General features: G+C 52.4%; 1 protein-coding gene across 3 annotated transcripts in view; it reads left to right on the top strand.

Annotated features, from left to right (window-relative positions):
- The window catches only part of dchs1 (dachsous cadherin-related 1), a 134,214-nt gene that overhangs the window by 88,076 nt on the left and 25,066 nt on the right, over positions 1 to 21,072 (top strand). For all 3 annotated transcript variants that reach the window (XR_004412274.1, XM_033022204.1, XM_033022203.1), the window contains exons 3-10: positions 2,102 to 2,290; positions 3,324 to 3,555; positions 5,864 to 6,100; positions 7,006 to 8,016; positions 8,785 to 8,972; positions 13,755 to 13,851; positions 15,216 to 15,373; positions 19,465 to 20,308. Coding sequence is in view for 2 of the 3 variants with exons in the window: in XM_033022204.1 (XP_032878095.1) it covers positions 2,102 to 2,290; positions 3,324 to 3,555; positions 5,864 to 6,100; positions 7,006 to 8,016; positions 8,785 to 8,972; positions 13,755 to 13,851; positions 15,216 to 15,373; positions 19,465 to 20,308 (2,956 nt within the window). In the remaining variant the exon portion in view is untranslated. The remainder of the gene's footprint in view (positions 1 to 2,101; positions 2,291 to 3,323; positions 3,556 to 5,863; positions 6,101 to 7,005; positions 8,017 to 8,784; positions 8,973 to 13,754; positions 13,852 to 15,215; positions 15,374 to 19,464; positions 20,309 to 21,072) is intronic.

Below are 21,072 nucleotides of genomic sequence, written 5' to 3'. Positions count from 1 at the left end.
TCCCATCTTTGCGGCATCCATTGCAGCAGCACTCACTAATAGCTGGAAGAGTGTTTCTTGTATTATGTGTGTGTTGCTGTAAACTGCTGGCAATAAATGAGCAGAGCAGAGTGTCTGAACCTGACCCAGTGTGGCGTTACACTGGGAAACCAGCCAACCCTGTTGGAGGAAACGTTTGCAAACTTTAAGTACTTTAAAAAGTAGTGTTAGGTTACATACATGTGGTGTTTATGCCATTAGACGTAGTAAAATAACTTTGTCTAAAATATTCAGAACCTCCTTCTCCCCTTATAAATCCGTTCATCTCTGCAACTTCCTCCAGCGCCTGCAATCCTCCCTCATCCCCCAATGCTAATGTCCCCCCCTCTCCCCCCAGCTCTTCCCCTGCCTCCCCCTGTCTCTCCCCCCCCCCCTTCTCTCCCCCCGTCTCTCCCCCCCGTCTCTCCCCCCATCTCTCCCCCCCGTCTCTCCCCCTTCTCTCCCCCCCGTCTCTCCCCCCCGTCTCTCCCCCCATCTCTCCCCCCCGTCTCTCCCCCCTTCTCTCCCCCCCGTCTCTCCCCCCCGTCTCTCCCCCCCATCTCTCCCCCCCGTCTCTCCCCCCGTCTTCTCCCCCGTCTCTCCCCCCCCGTCTCTCCCCCCCCGTCTCTCCCCCGTCTCTCTCCCCCCCTCTCCCCCCGTCTCTCCCCCCCGTCTCTCCCCCCCCCCCCGTCTCTCCCCGTCTCATCCCCCCCCCGTCTCCCCCCCGTCTCTCCCGCCCCCCGTCCTCCCCCCCCCTCTCTCCCCCCCCGTCTCTCCCCCCCGTCTCTCCCCCCCCGTCTCTCCCCCCCCGTCTCTCCCCCCCGTCTCTCCCCCGTCTCTCTCCCCCCCTCTCCCCCCGTCTCTCCCCCCCGTCTCTCCCCCCCCCCGTCTCTCCCCCGTCTCTCCCCCCCCCCCGTCTCCCCCCTTACTCTCCCCCCCCCGTCTCTCCCCCCCCGTCTCTCCCCCCCAGTCTCTTCCCCCCGTCTCTCCCCCCGCCCTCTCTCCCCCGTCTCTCCCCCGTCTCTCCCCGTCTCTCCCCCCCCCGTCTCTCCCCCCCCCCCCCGTCTCTCCCCCCCCGTCTTTTCCCCCGTCTCTCCCCCGCCCTCTCTCCGCCGTCTCCCCCCGTCTCTCCCCCGTCTCCCCCGTCTCTCCCCCGTCTCCCCCCGTCTCTCCCCCGTCTCTCCCCCGTCTCTCCCCGTCTCCCCCCGTCTCTCCCCCGTCTCTCCCCCGTCTCCCCCCGTCTCTCCCCCCGCTCTCTCCCCCCCGTCTCCCCCCGCCCTCTCCCCACCCCGTCTCTCCCCCCCGTCTCTCCCCCCGTCTCTCCCCCCCGCACATCTCCTTTAAACTTTGCCCCTCTCACCTTAAAGCTGTGCTCCCTAGTCTGTGATATCCCCACCATGGGGAAAAGGTTGTGACTATCTACCTTATCTACGCCTCTCATTGTGTTAGATACCTCTCTCATGGACTCATGGAGAGAGTGATCCCTCTGTTTATGCTGCCAGAGACAATAGACAATAGACAATAGGTGCAGGAGTAGGCCATTCGGCCCTTCGAGCCAGCACCGCCATTCAATGTGATCATGGCTGATCATCCCCAATCAGTACCCCGTTCCTGCCTTCTCCCCATATCCCCTGACTCCGCTATTTTTAAGAGCCCTATCTAGCTCTCTCTTGAAACCTGTGAATCCCTACTTTGAATCCCTTTATCCAAATCATTGATGTATATTGTAAATAGCTGCGGTCCCAGCACCGAGCCTTGCGGTACCCCACTAGTCACTGCCTGCCATTCTGAAAGGGACCCGTTAATCCCTACTCTTTGTTTCCTGTCTGCCAACCAATTCTCTATCCATGCCAGTTAATCCCCCCCTCCCACACCTGGCACCCTCAGTTCAGTTATTGTCACGTGTACCGAGGTAGAGTGTAAAGCTTTTTTGTTGCGTGCTAACCAGTCAGTGGAAAGACAATGCAGCCATGATCATATTGAATGGCGGTTCTGGTTCGAAGGGCCGAATGGCCTACTCCTGCACCTATTTTTCTATGTTTCTACATTTCTATGTGATCACGATCGTTCTCATCTCCCACAGATCTCAGCCACAGACGCTGACAGTGGCAGCTTCGGAACTGTCACCTACTCCATTGGATCTGGCATTGGGCGCCTACCACCCAATCAGTTCACCATTGACCAGCACAACGGTCAAATCTGCACCAGCGGCGCCTTGGACCGGGATGAGGAACCCGACCACTACGAGTTCACGGTGACGGCTGTGGACGGGGTAAGCAAGGTCCCCCCCTCCCTGAACTCCGGCCCCCGTACCCCGACCCCTGAACCCCGATCCTTGAACCCCAACCCTGAACCCCGACCCCTTGAACTCCGACCCCTGAACCTGGACCCCAACCCCTGAACCCCGACCCCTGAACACCGACCCCTGAACCCCGACCCTTGAACCCCGACCCCTGAACCTGGACCCCAACCCCTGAACCCCAACCCCTGAACACCGACCCCTGAACCCCGACCCCTGAACCCCAATCCTTGAACACCAACCCCTGAACCCCGACCCCTGAACCCTGAACCCCGACCCCTGAACCCCAACTCACCGACACATCAGAGTGGCTCGTTGGATGCACTGGTCCCTTAATCCGGGCAGCATCCAGATTCACACTCGTGATGTATTAAACAGTGCTGAAGGATAGCTGCGCTGTGAGAGGCTGTCCGTGACGAAACTCTCTCAGCCTGAGTCCAGCCGTTTCCACAATGTGCTTGACCACACGATCATGGCCCAGAGATTCATCCTGAATCCGTCCACACATCCTCCTCCACTGCCATCCGCCTCTCTCCTGGACACGGTTGTTGCAGGCCAAACCTTGTGACCCCACAGTGTCAGGGGCCAGGGGGGGGAGGCAGGAGAATGTGGTTGAGAGGGAAAGATAGGAAGAGACTTGATGGCACGAATGGCCTAATCCTGTTCCTTTCACATGACCGTGAACAAACCACCCTCAGGCACAGCGTCAGGCGTGAAGATGTTGATGATGTTCGCACGGTGCAGGTGTTTAATTCCACCCACACCAGGATTGTGATTTATCTGTTTGGGGTGGGTGGGGGTGTGATATTCTGGGGGGAGTGCGATTGTTATTTATAGGCCCGGTGGGCAGAGGGCTGTGATTTACCTGGCTGCTGGGGGATATGGGGGGGTGGGGGGTGTTGGGGCGAAGGGGTAGGTTGAGATATTTCGGGGGGGGGGGGTTGTTATTCATATACCTTGAGGGGAGAAGGTTGGGATTTATCCACGGCCCCTGCTCTCCCCCTAGGGCGGTCTGAACTCCATGGCCTACGTGAAGGTTTACGTGGAGGACATCAATGACAACCGGCCCGTGTTCTACCCGCTGCAGTACGCGGCCAGTCTCAGCAGCCAGAGCCGGCCGGGCACCGTGGTGCTCACAGTCTTTGCCTACGACAAGGATGGCGGGAGGAACGGCAAACTGGCGTATCGTATCGTCACAGGAAACAAGCTCGCCCTGTTCACCCTCAACAGGGGCACCGGTGAGTCATGGGGTCGTGGGGTCATAGGGTCATTGAGTCACAGGGTCATGGGTTCGTGGGGTCGTAGGGTCATTCAGTCATGGGGTTGTAGGGTCATTCAACAGGACGACAGATGGCACAATGGGCTAAGTGTTCGGCTGGCAACCGGAAGGTAGCCGGTTCGAATCCCGCTTGGAGTGCATACTGTCGTTGTGTCCTTGGGCAAGACACTTCACCTACCTTTGCCTGTGTGTGAATGTGTGTGAATGTGTGTGAGTGACTGGTGGTGGTCGGAGGGGCCGTAGGCGCAGATTGGCAGCCACGCTTCCGTCAGTCTGCCCCAGGGCAGCTGTGGCTACAGAAGTAGCTTACCACCCCCGAGTGTGACTGAGGAGTGAATGAATAATGCGATGTAAAGCGCCTTGAGTATTAGAAAGGCGCTATATAAATCCCATCCATTATTATTATTATTCAGTCATGGGGTCGTGGGGTCATGGAGTCACAGGGTCATGGGGACGTAGGGTCATTCAGTCACAGTCATGGGGTCATAGGGTCACGGGGTCCTAGGGTCCTACAGCGTGGAAACAGGCCTTTCGGCCCATCTTGCCCACGCCGACCAACACATCCCATCTACACAAGTCCCACCTGCCTGCGTTTGGCCCGTACCCCTCTAGACCTGATCTATCCATGGACCTGATTATAGATTGGTGTTGAGACGGCCAGGCAGGTGAGGCAAGGAGTGGGAGTAGTTGAGGCAGGTACTACATGGCTCCATGGATGGGATAGGTTTAGAGGGATATGGGCCAAACGTGGACATGTGGGACTGTGTTGATGGGGCATCTTGGTCGGCGTGGGCACGTCGGGCCTAAGGGCTTGTTTCCGTGCTGCATGACTCCATGGACCAGGAGCGGGTGGGCGAGGTTGTTGTAGGAGTGGCCATTGGGCCCATCAGGCCTGGTGTTGGTGTCGGGCAGGGTCCCGAGTCCAGCTACAGAACCCACCCACCCCCTCCCCCCCTCCCTCTGATCCATCAATCCAGGGCTCGCCACGGTGGAGCCCACCACTGATGCCTGGGGCTGAGACTGTGGTGGCCTGTAGGGGCTGAAACTGGAGGTTGGGTCTGGGGGTGGCTGAGACTGGAGTTACTGAGACTGGGGCTGAGTGGGGCTGAGATTGGAGTTACTGAGACGGGGACTGGGATTGGGATTGTGTGTGTTGCTGCCTTCATCAGTGTGATCTCAGAGTGATACTTTCTCGGGAGTCTCCTTGCCGAGAGCATTGTGTTCGCCTGGTAGTTTCCTGCACTGTGAGAATTTCCTGCCTTGTTTCTGGCCTCCCTGGGGCAGCTGTGAGCAGCTCATTGTTTTGCTGTGAGCCGCAGGAAAGAGCGCGGTGAACTGTGAGCAAGATGCTGCCGATAGTCCCTGCCCTTGGAACCTGACCGTGATATTGCTCCTCACCTCCCGACCTCCGCAGATAGAGCCAAGATATTCAGGTGGAATCCTTCGCTCGCAGCTGAGAATCAGTCTCAGAGGATTTCCCTGGCCTCTGCTTCCCACAGACCCAGATCTCCCTATCTCCGATGGACTGTGGGATGTCGGGAAGTTTAACTCTCGATTCTCCGGGATCAAGGATGGCCAGAGACAGCGGTCAGCAAGTGAAGGGGAAATCTCAACACCCAAGGCTCTCCCCCGGCACGAGACCAGCCACTGGGTGAGTCCCTGACGTGCCAGTCTGAGGTGGAGATGCTTGTTGTGTAACTCTACCCATTCACTCAGTCCCACACCGCAGTCTCAGCTGTGTGTCGGATAATCACAGCTTGTAGAGTCCTTGCTGTAAATATACTTAACTATTGGTCACCTCTCTTCCTCTTCCTCTTCCTGTTCCAGATAAAAGCTTTTAAAAATATTCCAGGAAGTATTAGCTTGCAACCAGATTTAGCCTGAGATCCCTCAACACGTCAGCTTGAATGGACGGTGATTCATTAGCATAGAGGCCACTCAGCCCTCTCCCTCAATACTGTACCATCAACCAGCGGATCTTCTGATCACTGGCCACGTTCCACTGCACTGCCCAATGGACAGGTCACCACTGGCGTGGGGACAGGTCACCACTGGTGTGGGGTGGGGTCACCGCTGGTGTGGGGTGGGGTCACCATTGGTGTGGGGAGAGGTCGCCAGTATCCTTGTATGGGGAGGGGTCATTACTGACCTGGGAGGGGACAGGTCACCTTTGAAGCCACTCACCTGGTCAAGGTCCTAAAGGGTTGTGTTGCTCGGACATTGGTCACTAACTGCTCTGGTCTTCATGTGGTCATTGTCCATGACAGGAGTGATTTCACTTGCATCGTCGCTGCGCTCTGGAGGGGACTCGGTCCAGCGCTTGGTCATCTCTGCCCAGGACACTGGTGGCCTCACCTCTCTGGTCAACGCTGTGGTCAATATCAGCATCGTGTCTGGCTCCATCTCACCGCCCATCTTCGAGCAGGACCAATACTTCCTGACGGTGGCTGAGGACACGCGTGGCGGCACTCCCATCGGCCGAGTCAGTGCCCTCAACTCCCCAGGTGAGTCCAGAGTCAGTGCCCTGCTCCACAGGTGAGTCAGTGCCCACAACTCCACAGGTGAGTCAGTGCCCTCAACTCCACTGGTGAGTTCGGAGTCAGCGGGAACTGTAGCACCGTGTTTCACTTCCCAGACCTCTGACAGAAAGCAACACTGTGCCATCAGGAAATCAGAAATAGTCACAACTGTGAGAAAGGTTCAGTGGTCGGGCAGCACCTGTGGAGAGAGAGCAGAGTTAGCATCTCGGAAGCTTCATAAACTTACTGTGGAAGCCAGCAAGAACAGGGATAATTGGAAGAGAAGATTGAAAGGGAAGATGTGCAATGGGGAAGAGGGGGTCACTCGCGGAGACGGGACCCTCACAAACTCAATCTCTCAGTAAACCAGTGAGGAGTCGTATCGAACTTTGACCCCGGCTTTAGGAGGGGTGGAGGTCCCTGGGTGAGGGTGCAGGATTCCCTGGCGATGGAGAGGCTGGGGTTCTGGTGGAACTGTTGAGGGAGATGATGGACTGGGAGCAGGGAGATAACAGACGTCCACTTCCCTTCCTGAAGTCTGAAGAAGGGTCTCGACCTGAAACGTCACCTATCCATGTTCCCCACAGATGCTGCCTGACCCGCTGAGTTACTCCAGCACTCTGTGAAACTTCACCTATCCATGTTCTCCACAGATGCTGCCTGACCCGCTGAGTTACTACAGCACTCTGTGAAACGTCACCTATCCATGTTCTCGACAGATGCTGCCTGACCCGCTGAGTTACTCCAGCACTCTGTGAAACGTCACCTATCCATGTTCTCCACAGATGCTGCCTGACCCGCTGAGTTACTCCAGCACTCTGTGTCTAACTTCTCATTCTGCCACTTCTCATTCTGCCGTAGACTGACTGCCATTTTCTCTCCGGGTTTAGGTCATTCTGACTCCGTCTTCTATACCATCTCGTCCGGTGACCCCAACGGCTACTTTGCCGTTGACCTGGGCACGGGAGTGATTCGGACAAAGGCCCCGCTGGATCACGAGTCTGATGCGGTTGTGACGTTGGACGTTCAGGCTCACAGCGGCTCCCCGCCGGCCTACAGCGGCACTAAGGTCAAGATCACCGTCTCTGACATCAATGACAACAAGCCAACCTTCCCAACCTCCTCCGAGTCTATCCTTGTCCCCGAGAACACGGAGCTCGGATCAGTCATCTACTCGGCCAGTGCTGAGGACAAGGACAGTGGGGCGAACGGTCAGGTTCAGTACGACCTCGTGACCGGATCACACCGGACCTTCAGCATTGACCGCACGTCTGGGCAGCTCCGTCTGATTGGGCCTTTGGGCTACGAGACCGCAGCTCGCTACAACTTGGAGATCGTGGCCAAGGACAGCGGAGCTCCTCAGCTCAGCTCAACCTTCACCCTGCTCATTCACGTGCAGGACGAGAGTGACACTGCCCCTATCTTTGACACTTTGACCTACAGGGTAGAGGTCAAGGAAGGGACCCCTGTCAACCGGCGATTCCTCCAGGTGCGGGCTTTAAGCCAGGACACGAAAGGCAGCCACGTCACCTACCACCTGCGGCCCGATGAGGACTCGGCCAGTTTCGGCATCGTTCCTGAGAGCGGATGGCTGTTTGTGAAGAGCGCTCTGGACCGGGAGGACAGAGACCACTTCAGCCTCACAGTGGTGGCGTCCAGCATCGAGGGGGAACACACCAAGACCGGGACCGCCATGGTCCGCATCTCCATCACCGACGAGAACGACAACACGCCCACACTGAGCGAGGATCGCTACTTCTTCACCGCGCAGGAGAACGTGCCGGCGGCGGCATCCACCATCGGCCGTGTCCTGGCAACTGACCGGGACCAGGGTCTGAACAGCAAACTGACCTACAGACTGCAGCCTCCACACGCCAACTTCCGTATCAACCCACAGACCGGTAGGTGTCACCATGCCCACCGTCACTCCCACCCACCCCGTCACCCCCACAGCCTCCCTCCATCCTGACAGTGATGGTCACTCCCAGGACCCACACTGATGGTCACCCTCCGGCCATGCCACAAGCACGGTCAAACCCCCTGCACCCACCCACACCGATGGTCACCCCCAGTCAACGGCCGTCCCAACATTGAGCCACACAAACGGCAGAGTAGTGACAGGACAGAGAGTAGAAACAGCAGTGGCTCAGAGCCGTCAAATGCTCATCATACGTTAGCTTAATCGTCCCCAGGATCATTCTCATAAACATCCTCTCTTCCCTCTCCAATGCCAGCACATCCCTCCTCCCGCCCAGAAGAGATTCACAGGGCTAATTCTGGGACTTTGTGAAGTTTAGATGTGCATCTTTTTACGTTTAGAAGAATGAGGATCAACATGTCGTTTCTCGAGTGGGGTGACGGGGCATGTTGACGTGTTTCCGCTGTGGAGGAGTCTGAGGGACATGGTTAGACCAGGGGTGGTCAGTTGTATCAGGGAGAGCAGTGAATCTATGGAATGGCCAAACCTGCGGTGGGACTGCGGAACTGGGATCCGGGGAAAGGACTGGGCGATCGCAACGTGGGATTGGGCGATCCCTGGTGATGTGGGATAGGATTGGGTTCTAGACCCTGGGTGTGGGAGGGAGGTCCCATTGGGGACCCTGAGTTGAGATCCCATTGGATGTGGCCATTTTACCAGCCGATGACTTTGCCTTCCAATCCTTGGCCAGGTGAGATGAGCTCGGTGGTGACCTTTGACCGGGAGGTCCAGGCCAGTTACCAGCTGACGGTGGAGGTTCAGGATGGAGGTGCTCCACCACGCAGTGTCACCGCCTCTGTGTACGTGATGGTCCTGGATGAGAACGACAACTCTCCCGTCTTCACCAACGTGCCAGCGGGGGAGGAGCTCGTTCTGCAGGTAAAGAAAAGCTTTTCCCTGTACCTCGGTACACGTGACAATAAACTAAACGGGGATGCCAAGCCAGCTCCTGTCACATTGTTCATCAGTACACTGCAAGATGCCTTTATCTAGCGCCTCGTTCTATGGCTTTGCCCTCGTCAACCAAAGAGATACAGTGTGGAAACAGGCCCTTCGGCCCACCGAGTTCGTGGCGACCAGCACTCCCCTCACAATAACACTATCCGACACGCACCAGGAACAATTTACATTTATACCAAGCCAATTAACCTACAAACCTGTAGTCTTTGGAGTGTGGGAGGAAACCAGAGATCCCAGAGAAAACCCACGCAGGTCTCGGGGAGAACGTACAAACTCCATACAGACAGCACCCTTAGTCGGGTTCGCACCCGGGTCTCTGGCAGCAACGCCACCACCGCGCCACCGCACTGCCCTAGAAACGTCTTCAAGAAACACAATCAGATTTGCGACACAATCTCCCATCTACAAAATCATGCTGACTGCCTCTGATCAGCTCCTGTCTATCCAAATGCATAGATGTGACCTTTGGCCAGGTATCACCGTTTTACAAACCCTTCCCTTCAAACAGGACCCTGTTGTTTGGAGGTAATAGACAATAGACAATAGGTGCAGGAGTAGGCCATTCGGCCCTTCGAGCCAGCACCGCAATTCAATGTGATCATGGCTGATCATCCCCAATCAGTACCCCGTTCCTGCCTTCTCCCCATATCCCCTGACTCCGCTATCTTTAAGAGCCCTATCTAGCTCTCTCTTGAAAGTATCCAGAGAACCGGCCTCCACCGCCCCCTGAGGCAGAGAATTCCTCACACTCACAACTCTCTGGGTGGAAATTTCCACATCGCCATTCTAAATGGCTTACCCCTTATTCTTAAACTGTGGCCCCTGGTTCTGGACTCCCCCAACATCGGGAACATGTTTCCTGCCTCTAGCGTGTCCAAACCCTTAATAATCTTATATGTTTCAATAAGACAATCCCCTCTCATCCATCTAAACTCCAGAGTGTACAAGCCCAGCCGCTCCATTCTCTCAGCATATGACAGTTCCGCCATCCTGGGAATTAAACTGGGTAACCTACGCTGCACTCCCTCAATTGCAAGAATGTCCTTCCTCATATTTGGAGACCAAAACTGCACACAATACTCCAGGTGTGGTCTCACTCGGGCCCTGTACAACTGCAGAAGGACATCTTTGCTCCTATACTCAACTCCTCTCGTTATGAAGGCCAACATGCAATTCGCTTTCTTGAGTGGTTTCTGGATGACAGAGTTTCTGTTTTGCATCTGAGGTTTTGGGGTAAAATGATTGCAGTATTTATGGTTGAGGGGATTCCAGTGTTTCAGGTTCAGGGAGAGTTGTGGACATGAAGATCATATGAGGAGTTCTATTTTACACTGAGTATCTAGGTAGTAAGTGACGGGATCATTCTGAGTTGGAGAGAGGAGAATTGCCACTGATATTTTCTAAAGCCTCTCACTACAGCATTGGGAAAGAAGCAAATCTCCCAACAATCAACACAGCTGGCTATTGATAAACATGCCACATGCCAAGATTCCTTCTGCAGCACTTGAAGACCAAATATGTAGCAAAGTCCAGCAGCTTGGCACATATTTATTTGGTCACCAGCCCTTGACCCGAGAATATTTGCAGAAATAAAATATTTCAATCATCTTCCTTGAGGTGAATATTTAACTCTGCTCCTTAAAAACCAGTGATGTTGCATGGAACCTGAATAGTCTGGGGTGGGGAGAGATAGGTGGCCAAAGAAATGCAATGCTGAGATGTGTCCATGTTGGTAGAAAGAGTAAGAAGAGGCAATGTAGTTAGAGAGCATCGTTCTAATGCAGTGTTTGTTGCTAGGGACATTCATAACAAGAGGAGTCGAGTATAGGAGCAAAGAGGTCCTTCTGCAGTTGTACAGGGCCCTAGTGAGACCACACCTGGAATATTGTGTGCAGTTTTGGTCCCCTAATTTGAGGAAGGACATTCTTGCTATTGAGGGAGTGCAGCGTAGGTTTACAAGGTTAATTCCCGGGATTGTGTCCTCCTTAGTGAAGACGGATCAAAAGTAACTGTTCAACTCATCTGCCATTTCCTTGTTCCCCATAATAAATTCACCTTTTTCGGTCTTCAAGGGTCCAACTTTGGTCTTAACTAATTTTTTCCTCTTCACATACCTAAAGAGCTTTTACTATCCTCCTTTATATTCTTGGCTAGCTTACCTTCGTACCTCATCTTGTCTCCCCGTATTGTCTGTTTAGTTATCTTCTGTTGCTCTTTAAACATTACCCAATCCTCTTGCTTCCCGCTCATCTTTGCTACGTTGTACTTCTTTTTAATTTTTATTCTGTCCCTGACGCCCCTTGACAGCCACGGTCGCCTCTTACTCCCCTTGGAATCTTTCTTCCTCTTTGGAATGAACTGATCCTGCACCTTCTGTATTATTCCCAGTCATACCTGCCATTGTTGTTCCACTGTCATCCCTGCTAGTGTATCTTTCCAGTCAACTTTGGCCAGCTCCTCCCTCATGGCCCCATAGTCCCCTTTATTCAACTGTAACACTGACACCTCCGATTTACCCTTCTCCCTCTCATATTGTAGATTAAACTTGACCATATTATGGTCACTACCTCCTAATGGCTCCTTAAACTCAAGTTCCTTTATCAAATCCGGTTTATTACATAACACTAAATCCAGAATTGCCTTCTCCCTGGTAGGCTCCAATACAAGATGCTCTAAGAATCCATCACGGAGGCACTCTACAAACTCCCTTTCTTGGGGTCCAGTACCAACCTGATTTTCCCAGTCTACCTGCATGTTGAAATCTCCCATAACAACCACATCAAAACCTTTGCTACATGCCGCTTTTAACTCTTGATTCATCTTGCGCCCTTTGTCCAGGCTACTGTTTGGGGGCCTGTAGATTAGTCCCATTAGGGTCTTTTCACCTTACAATTCCTTAGTTCTATCCATACTGGCTCCACATGTCCTGTTTCAATGTCACCGCTTGCAAGGGACTGAATTTCATTCCTCACCAACAGAGCAACCTCATCCCCTCTGCCCATCTGTCTGTCTTTTCGATAGGAGGTATACCCTTGAATATTCAGTTCCCAGCCCTGGCCCTCTTGCAGCCAAGTCTCTGTAATTCCCACAACATCATACTTGTCAGTTTCTAACTGAGCCTCAAGCTCGTCCACTTTATTTCTTAGACTTCGTGCATTCATATGGGGTGGGAGATTGCAACCTTCACGTGGTCCGCCCTGTTTCGACAAATGCAATCAACCCGGCGTGCACAATCAAATAAGATCAAATAGAACAAGTTGTCCGACAACTATAGGCTGTGCACGCCATACGCAAGAAGAAGAAGAAGTGCATTGATATACAACACTTTGACCTCCATATTCACCTCCCCCCTCGCACCGCTCGCAATTGGCCCTGACCTTACTCTTTTATCCCTTCTCGAACTCTCCTTCCCATTAATTCGAGAATCTTTTTTAACTTTTCCTGTACTCACTTCCCCTTTCACTCCATCTTTATACTCCCAATTTGTCAATCCCTCCCCCCCACTATTTAGTTTAACCCCACACGTGTAGCCCTAGCAAACCTCCCTGCCAGAACGTTGGTCCCCCTCCAGTTAAGGTGTAACCTGTCCCTTTTGTACAGGTCACCCCTACTCCAGAAGAGATCCCAGTGGTCTATAAATCTAAATCCTTGCTCCCTGCACCAGCCCCTCAACCACACATTCAGATCCCCTATCTCTCTGTTCCTGTCCTCACTAGCACGAGGTAATGGAAGCAATCCAGAGATAACCACCCTAGAAGTCCGGCATTTCAATCTTCTTCCTAACTCTCTGAACTCACGTTAGAGAACCACTTTCCTCTTCTTCCCGATGTTGTTTGTGCCTACGTGCACAACTACTGCCGGCTGTTCACCTTCCCTCTCAAGGATGTTCTGAATTTGGTTTGTGACATCCTGAACCCTGGCACCAGGGAGGCAACAGACCATCCTCGAGTCTCGCCTGCCGCCACAGATTCTCCAACTCCCGGGTTCAATCCTGACTACGGGAGTTGGCTGTACAGAGTTTGTACGTTCTCCCCGTGACCTGCATGCGGTTTCCCCCCGAGATCTTCAGTTTCTTCCCACACTCCAAAGACGTGCAGGTTTGTAGGTTAATTGGCTACGGTAAAATTATAAATTCTCCCTAGTATGTAGGATAGTGCTGGTGTGCTGGGATCGCCGGTCAGCGTAGGCCCGGGGGGGGCGAAGGGCCTGCCTCCGCGCTATATCTCTAAACTAAACTAAACTAAACTAAACTATTTCAGAGTTACCGTACTGTGGTTTCTTCAGAAGCAGCAATGCTGATCCCCGGCTCGTTGAACCAGACTGATATTTCCAGCATCGAAGTGTTTCACGTCACTGTTGCCAACACACTTTTTATTCCAGAGTTATTGAATTAATTAATTTTAAATTCCCCAGGTGCTGAAGAGGGATTTATCCAGTTCATTAATCCGGGCCCTGGATTTCTGGTCTGGGCCTGTGCCATCAGTTCCTCTGCTATCTTTTCCCTAAGTTGTTCCAACATCTGTGGATGCTTTCCAAGCCTTTGATCTCCATGCCTGCTCTCCCTGGTAAACATTGAGGCTGGAGTCATTGTTTGAATTGGTGTTTTGTGTGAAGCCAAGGCATGTTGACACAAAGACAGCCTCGAGTTGTTGACGGAATCTCCGGGCTGGCTGACCTCTTCCTCACCTCATCTTTTTGCAGATTTTTGAAGGAAACCTATCTGGAAATCTAGTGACTACCCTACAGGCCAAGGATGCGGACGAGGGGGAAAACGGGACAGTGGTCTTCTCCCTCTCAGGTAGGATTCACTGGATGGAAATGTGAGAGAATCAGCAACAATCTGTGGAATTCCCTGCCTCGGAGGACGGTGGTGGCCGGTTCTCTGGATACTTTCAAGGGAGAGCTAGATAGGGCTCTTAAAGATAGCGGAGTCAGGGGATATGGGGAGAAGGCAAGAACGGGGTACGGGATTGTGGATGATCAGCCATGATCACATTGAATGGCGGTGCTGGCTCGAAGGGCCGAATGGCCTACTCCTGCACCTATTGTCTATTGGCTACTGTCTAACCCTCCCCACCATTCAGTAACGCTAGCACCCACATGACGTGACATGAACCTCCATCTGCTCTCCTCCACTTCCCTGTCAGTCTCCATCTTGTGTTGATTCAACCACTCCACTTGTTGTGCCGAGGATTCCAAGATATCACCAACCTTTGGAAGAAAGTCCTCCTCATCTCTGCCTGACATTTGCCTAGTTCTGCAAACTCTTGATTCATGCAAACTCATCACACCATTCACCCTCTCCACCTCCGTCAGAATCTTGGTCCCTTCAATGAGGATGCCCCTCGTTCTTCTGGAACATTGAACACAGAACAGCACAGCACAGGAACAGGCCCTTCGGCCCACAATGTCCATGCTGAACACAATGCCAATTTAACTGATCTCCTCTGCCTGCACGTGACCCATAATCCTCCATTCCCCGCATATTCATGTGTCTGTCTAAAGGCCTCCTAAATGTCACTATCATATCTGCCTCCACCTCCACCTCTGGCAGCGCGTTCCAGGCACCCACCACTCTTTGGGTAAAAGACTTGCCCCGCACATCTTGTGTGAATGGGTCAACTGGACTTGTATTCACAGGAATTTAGAAGGATGACAGGATATCTTATAGAAACATATTATATTCTTAAAGGATTGAACAGGCAAGATGCAGGAAAATTGTTCCCGATGTTGGGGAAGTCCAGAACCAGGGGTCACAGTTTAAGAATAAGGGGCCGGCCATTTAGGACCGAGATGAGGAAAAACATTTTCACCCAGAGAGTTGTGAATCTGTGGAATTCTCTGCCAGTGGAGGCTGGATGTTTTCAAGAGAGAGTTGGATAGAGCTCTTAGGGCTAACGGAGTTAGGGGATATGGGGATAAAGCAGGAACGGGGAACTGATTCTGGATGATCAGCCATGATCATATTGAATGGCGGTGCTGGCTCAAAGTAGGTGCTGGCTCACCTACTCTACCTATTTTTCTATGTTTCTCTGTTCTATGTTTCTATGATGGATTACCTGGGTCTGATGGTGAGTTATCCAGGCGTGGTGATGGGTTATCGAGGCCTGGTCTTGCATCATCTAACATCTGACCCGTCTCTGTCCCTGTCTCCTGCTGCAGGATCCTGGGCCCAGCAGTTCTCTCTCCAGCCGGTGACTGGTGAACTGCGATCAGCCACCATTCTGCGGCAGCGCGACCGGCCCGAGTACGAGTTACTGGTCCTGGCTCACGACCGTGGGCACCCTCCACAGACCACCGCGCTCACCGTGCGTGTCCAGGTAATACCACCTCACCATCTGTGTCCAGGTAACACCCCCTAACTGTGCGTGTCCAGGCTCGTGACCGGTCCAGGTAATGCCGGGCTAGAGTTGTCCGCCATCTTTTCATGCCATCTTTCGGCCATCTTTAACTACTTTTTCAGATCTCTCCTCTCTGAACCTCAGAGGACTGACCTACAATAGAACAGCATAGGAACGGGCCCTTTGGCCCACCATGTCCGTACTAACCTCCTCTGCCTGCACGTGATCCACATCCCTCCATTCCCCGCATATCCACGTGCCTGTCTAAGATCCTCTTAAACACCACTGTCGTATCTGCCTCCACCCCCACCCCTGGCAGCGCGTTCCATCCGTGTAAAACATTTGCACATCCTCTATAAACATTCCCCTTTCACCCTAAAGCTGTGCAACCCAGTCTTTGGAAATCCAGTCTCCGCCCAGGAAAGATGATTAAGTCTCTACCCCATCCACGCCTCTAATAATTTTATATATTTCTCTCAGGTCTTCCCTCAAACTCCAACACTCCAGAGAAAACAATCCAATTTGTCCAACCAGTCCTTGCAGCATTCTGGTTAACACTTTCTCCGTGCTTCCTGTAATGGAGGCGACCAGAACTACATGCAATACTCCACATGTGCCCTGACCAGAGTCTTATAGAGCAGCATCATGACTTCCTGACTCTTGTGCTCAACGTCCTAAACAACGAACGCAAACATACCGTACCGCTCGATCTACGTGTGTTGTCACTGTCAGGGAGCTGGGGACTTGGACCCCAAGATCTCTAATCCTTCCATATGCTGTAGAACCAAACACCTTCAGCTGACATCTACTCTCACCGAGTGCAACAAATCACACTTGCTCAGCTTAAACTCCATCTGTCATTTCTCTGCCCATTTCTGGAGCTGATCATATCCCATTGTATACTTTGGAAGGTAGACACAAATTGCTGGAGTAACTCAGCGGGACATCTCTGGAGAGAAGGAATGGGTGACGTTTTGGGTCGAGACCCTTCTTCAGGGTATCCCACATCCATTGTATACTTTGACAGTCTTCCTCCTTGACCGGGACCCCAGCAATCTTGGTATCATCAACGAGGATGTTTCCAGGACTTGAGGGCCCGAGCTTTCGGGAGGTTGAGCAGGCTTTATTCTTTGGAGCGCAGGAGGGTGAGGGGTGATCTTAACGAGGTGCATCAGATTATGACAGGGTAAATGCAGAATCTTTTACCTGGAGTAGGGGAATCGAGGACCAGAGGACATAGGTATAAGGTGAGGGGGCAAAGATTTAATAGGAACCTGAGGGACAATATAACATTAGAAAACATTTGAACAGGTACATAGATGAGGCCAATTCTGGAGTATGGTGTACAATTTTGGTCGCCTAATTATAGGAAGGATGTCAACAAAATAGAGAGAGTACAGAGGAGATTTACTAGAATGTTGCCTGGGTTTCAGCAACTAAGTTACAGAGAAAGGTTGAACAAGTTAGGTCTTTATTCTTTGGAGCGCAGAAGGTTAAGGGGGGACTTGATAGAGGTCTTTAAAATGATGAGAGGGATAGACAGAGTTGACGTGGATAAGCTTTTCCCATTGAGAGTAGGGAAGATTCAAACAAGAGGACATGACTTGAGAATTAAGGGACGGAAGTTTAGGGGTAACATGAGGGGGAACTTCTTTACTCAGAGAGTGGTAGCTGTGTGGAATGAGCTTCCAGTGGAGGTGGTGGAGGCAGGTTCGATTTTATCATTTAAAAATAAATTGGATAGTTATATGGACGGGAAAGGAATGGAGGGTTATTGTCTGAGTGCAGGTAGATGGGACTAGGGGAGAATACGTGTTCGGCACGGACTAGAAGGGCCGAGATGGCCTGTTTCCGTGCTGTAATTGTTATATGGTTATTTGGTTATATAGATAGGATCGCTTTGTAGGGATAATGGGCCAAACACAATTAGTGTAGATGGGGCATGTTGATCGGCGTGAGCAAGTGGAGCTGAAATGCCTGTTTCCACACTGTATGACTCTATCTGCAAACTTACACACCAACCCGTCTATACGGCCATCATTGTGATATATGTCACAAACAACAGATCCCTGCAGAACTCCACTGGTCACACACCTCCAGCCTGAATATTGTCCTTCCACCTCTGCCTTCTATCAGTAAGGTCGTTCTGAATCCATAAGATTATGTCACTGTTAATCCTGTGCATCTTAATCTTCTGGGTCAGCCTAACATGGGGACTTTATTTATAACGTAGACCACATCCACCACCCACCCTCATCGATCACCCTCTGTCACTGTGACCAAGTTAGAGAGACATGACCTGCCGTGGACAAAGCCATGTTGACTGGCTGTAATTAACCCATTCTCTTCCAAATGGGAGTGAATCCTCCCCCGAACAATCCTCTCTAGTAGTTTCTCAACCACTGACATGAGACTCGCTGGTCTATAATTCCCCCGGATTCTCTCGACTTCCCTTCTAAAACCAAGGAACAACATTAGCTGCTGGACGTCCAGTCCCCGCTCCATGGACACCTTGCCTGTGGCTGGAGAAGATATGCTTCCTTTATTTTCCGTATGAAAGGCTCACTTTGCTTTGTTAACCAGGGTTTTCTTTGCTTCTCAGCCTCACGCAGACACCACCATGAAAACTATTTTTCTCCCAACTATCGTCTGTTGTCCTGTGTGGAAAGCTCCCCTGCTCGACTTATACAGTCAGCCCCCCCCCCCATCTGAGTCCTGAACTTCAGCTGACATCTGATCCTTCTGCAAGACTACCTTGAAGCTCAGCGCTCTGTGGTCACTGTTCCCAAGGGGTTCCACCAGGAACAAACACTCCCACTAGCCTCCCACCTCACTCCGTGAAGCTCTGCTCCGTCCCCAGTAAAACTTGCCTAACTGCCTTTAAAATCCTTCCTGGACACCCCATCACAGGGCCCCTTACACAAAGGAAATCCCAGTCAACACTGGCAATGTTAAACCACTCACGGCTACAACCTCTGCTCGTTGCCGACATGCTTCCCCAGCCAACCCCCGCTGACTGTTTGACTGAAGTCTATGCCATCGAAGTGATTGGCCTGTTCTTACGGTAGACAAAAATGCTGGAGGAACTCAGCGGGTGAGGCAGCACCTGTGGAAAGAAAGAAGAGGTGTTCTTGTCCACAGTTTTACCCACAGCCTCAGTGGTCGATCTCGCTGGAACATTGCTCTGGCAACGAATGGGGGAGGGGGGAATGGGGGTAATGGGGGAGGGGGGAATGGGGGAGGGGGGGAATGGGGGGAGGGTGAAATGGGGGAATGGGGGGGGTGGGGGGGATGAGAGGGTGGGATGATGGGTGAATTGTGGAAGGGGAGGTTGGGGAGGGTGAGTGAAGGTGGAGAGGGAAGGGACTGAGTGAGGGGGGGGGGAATGGAAAGGAAGGTGTGTGTGAGAGAACCTGGGCAGGTCATTGGGGGGGATATAGTGGGGAGGGGGGGGTCTGGGAGGCCAGTGGCGGGGGGGAGGGGGGAGTTAAATTGACTTGCCGATCGTTCCAAGGTTAAATAGGCTTTGTTTAACCCATCGTTCCCAGTATTTAACGTTTAATCCTTTGTTTAATCCTTTAATTATTTGTGTAACGCTCTCGTTAACCCTGTGTTCCACCCTTTCTTTTTTTTTATTTTTTTTTTTTTTTTTTTTTTTTTTAATTTTATTTTTATTAGAAGTACAGTAAATTACAATAATACACATCAGATATATCTTATTACATTTGTTGCACCACTTCGTTTTTCGAGCTTTAAAAAAGATAGAAATAAATGAAGTAAAGAAAGTGAGCAAGAATCGTGAAGGTGCAGGAAAGTGTTGGGAAAAATGAGCCCCTTAGGGAGGAAGTTAGAGAAGGAAGTAAAGAAAGGAAATAAGACCATCGAAAAAAAAGAAAAGGAAAAACAATCGCTCTATTGTAACACAAAACTCGCAAAAAAGGATATACCAACCATGTTTTAAAAAATATATATATTTTATACCCCCCGTTACCAGATCCTGGTACCATTTATATTTTAAATTACTATTGCACCTTGTTCCACCCTTTCTTTAACCCTGTTGAACCCTCCAGGTGCTGGCCTCCCCAGGTAAAGTGCCACAGCTGGACAGCAGTTCCATCACCTTCTGGTCCGTCGAGGGAACGGTCCCCGGTTCGGTCATCGGGTCAGTGGCCTCGGGCCAGCGGCCATCAGCTGCGGACGGAGAGGTGACGTACACGGTGGTGGGGGGCACGGACCGCGACGGCCGCTTCCTGGTGGACAGGCTGGGGGGGGAGGTGTATGTGGCCCAACAGCTGGACTATGAGTCTGGGTCCCACTACCAGCTGGAGGTGGCCGTGGACAGTGTCCGCAGCGGCCTGCCACACCGCTCCACCATCCTGCTGGACATCAACATCCAGGACTCCAACGAGCACCCACCCCTCTTCCCCGAAGACCCCATCACCATCGTCATCAATGAAAACGTGCCAACCGGATCCTCCATCTACAGCTTCCATGCCCTGGACCAGGATGGGAGTGGTCCCAACAGTGAGGTGCGTTACACCTTGCTGACCCAATCTCCCCCAGACCCCCAGCTCCAGCTCCACCCCGTCACCGGGGTGCTGGCTGCGGCCGACACCATTGACCGGGAGACCACTGCCACGTTGCTGTTGGTGGTGCAGGCTACTGACCAGGCCCTCAACGCCAGCCAACGCAAGTCATCGGCGGCCACCGTCCGCGTCTTTGTGACCGACGAGAACGACAACAGCCCCCAGTTCCTGTCGCCGCCCACGGTCAGTGTCCTGGAGAACCAGCCGGCGGGATCGGTCATCGGTCATCTGGTCGCTCAGGACGCCGACCTGGGAGAGAACGGCCGGGTCACCTACCGCATCACGTCCGGTCGTGGACACTCCCACTTCCACCTCAACCCAGACACAGGTGAGGAAGCACCTAGATCAGGTATCTTGTTCATCCCGTCCACTCCACCACGGCTACCCGTGACAGAAACCACTCGGACGTAGATGTAGAGGGTTGAGGCGCACGTTAGCAGACGGCATTAAACATGGTGCAGTTGTGCACTGTGAGGAAGGCCAGCAAACTACAGAGAGCGATATCGGTCAGCTACAGAAATGGACAGAGCATTGGCAGAGAAGGACACAGAGTGCTGGAGTAACTCAGCGGGTCAGGCAGCATCTGTGGAGAACATGGATAGGTGACGTTTCACAGTGCTGGAGTAACTCAACGGGTCAGGCAGCATCTGTGGAGAACATGGATAGGTGATGTTTCACAGAGTGCTGAAGTAACTCAGCGGGTCAGGCAGCATCTGTGGAGAACATGGATAGGTGACTTTTCACAGAGTGCTGGAGTAACGCAGCGGGTCAGGCAGCATCTGTGTGGAACATGGATAGGTGATGTTTCTTCTTCAAAGAAATGCCAAATGGAGTTTAATAGAATAGAATAGAATGCCTTTTATTGTCATTGAAACAGCTTGGTTTGAACAAAATTGCATTTTCTACATAAGGTGAGGTTGGACAAACTTGGAATGTTTTCTCTTGAACGCCAGAGGTTGCGTGGAGACCTGATAGAAGTTTATAAATTGATGGGAAGCACAGATAAGGTCGACAATCACAACCTTCTCTCCAAGGTGGAACTGTCAAAGACTAGAGGGCAGAGGTTTATGGACAGAGGGGAAAATGGAAAAG

The sequence above is a fragment of the Amblyraja radiata genome, chromosome 6 (assembly GCF_010909765.2).
Source record: "Amblyraja radiata isolate CabotCenter1 chromosome 6, sAmbRad1.1.pri, whole genome shotgun sequence".
Lineage (NCBI taxonomy): Eukaryota > Metazoa > Chordata > Chondrichthyes > Rajiformes > Rajidae > Amblyraja > Amblyraja radiata.
This window is presented reverse-complemented; position numbering and strand designations above follow the sequence as displayed.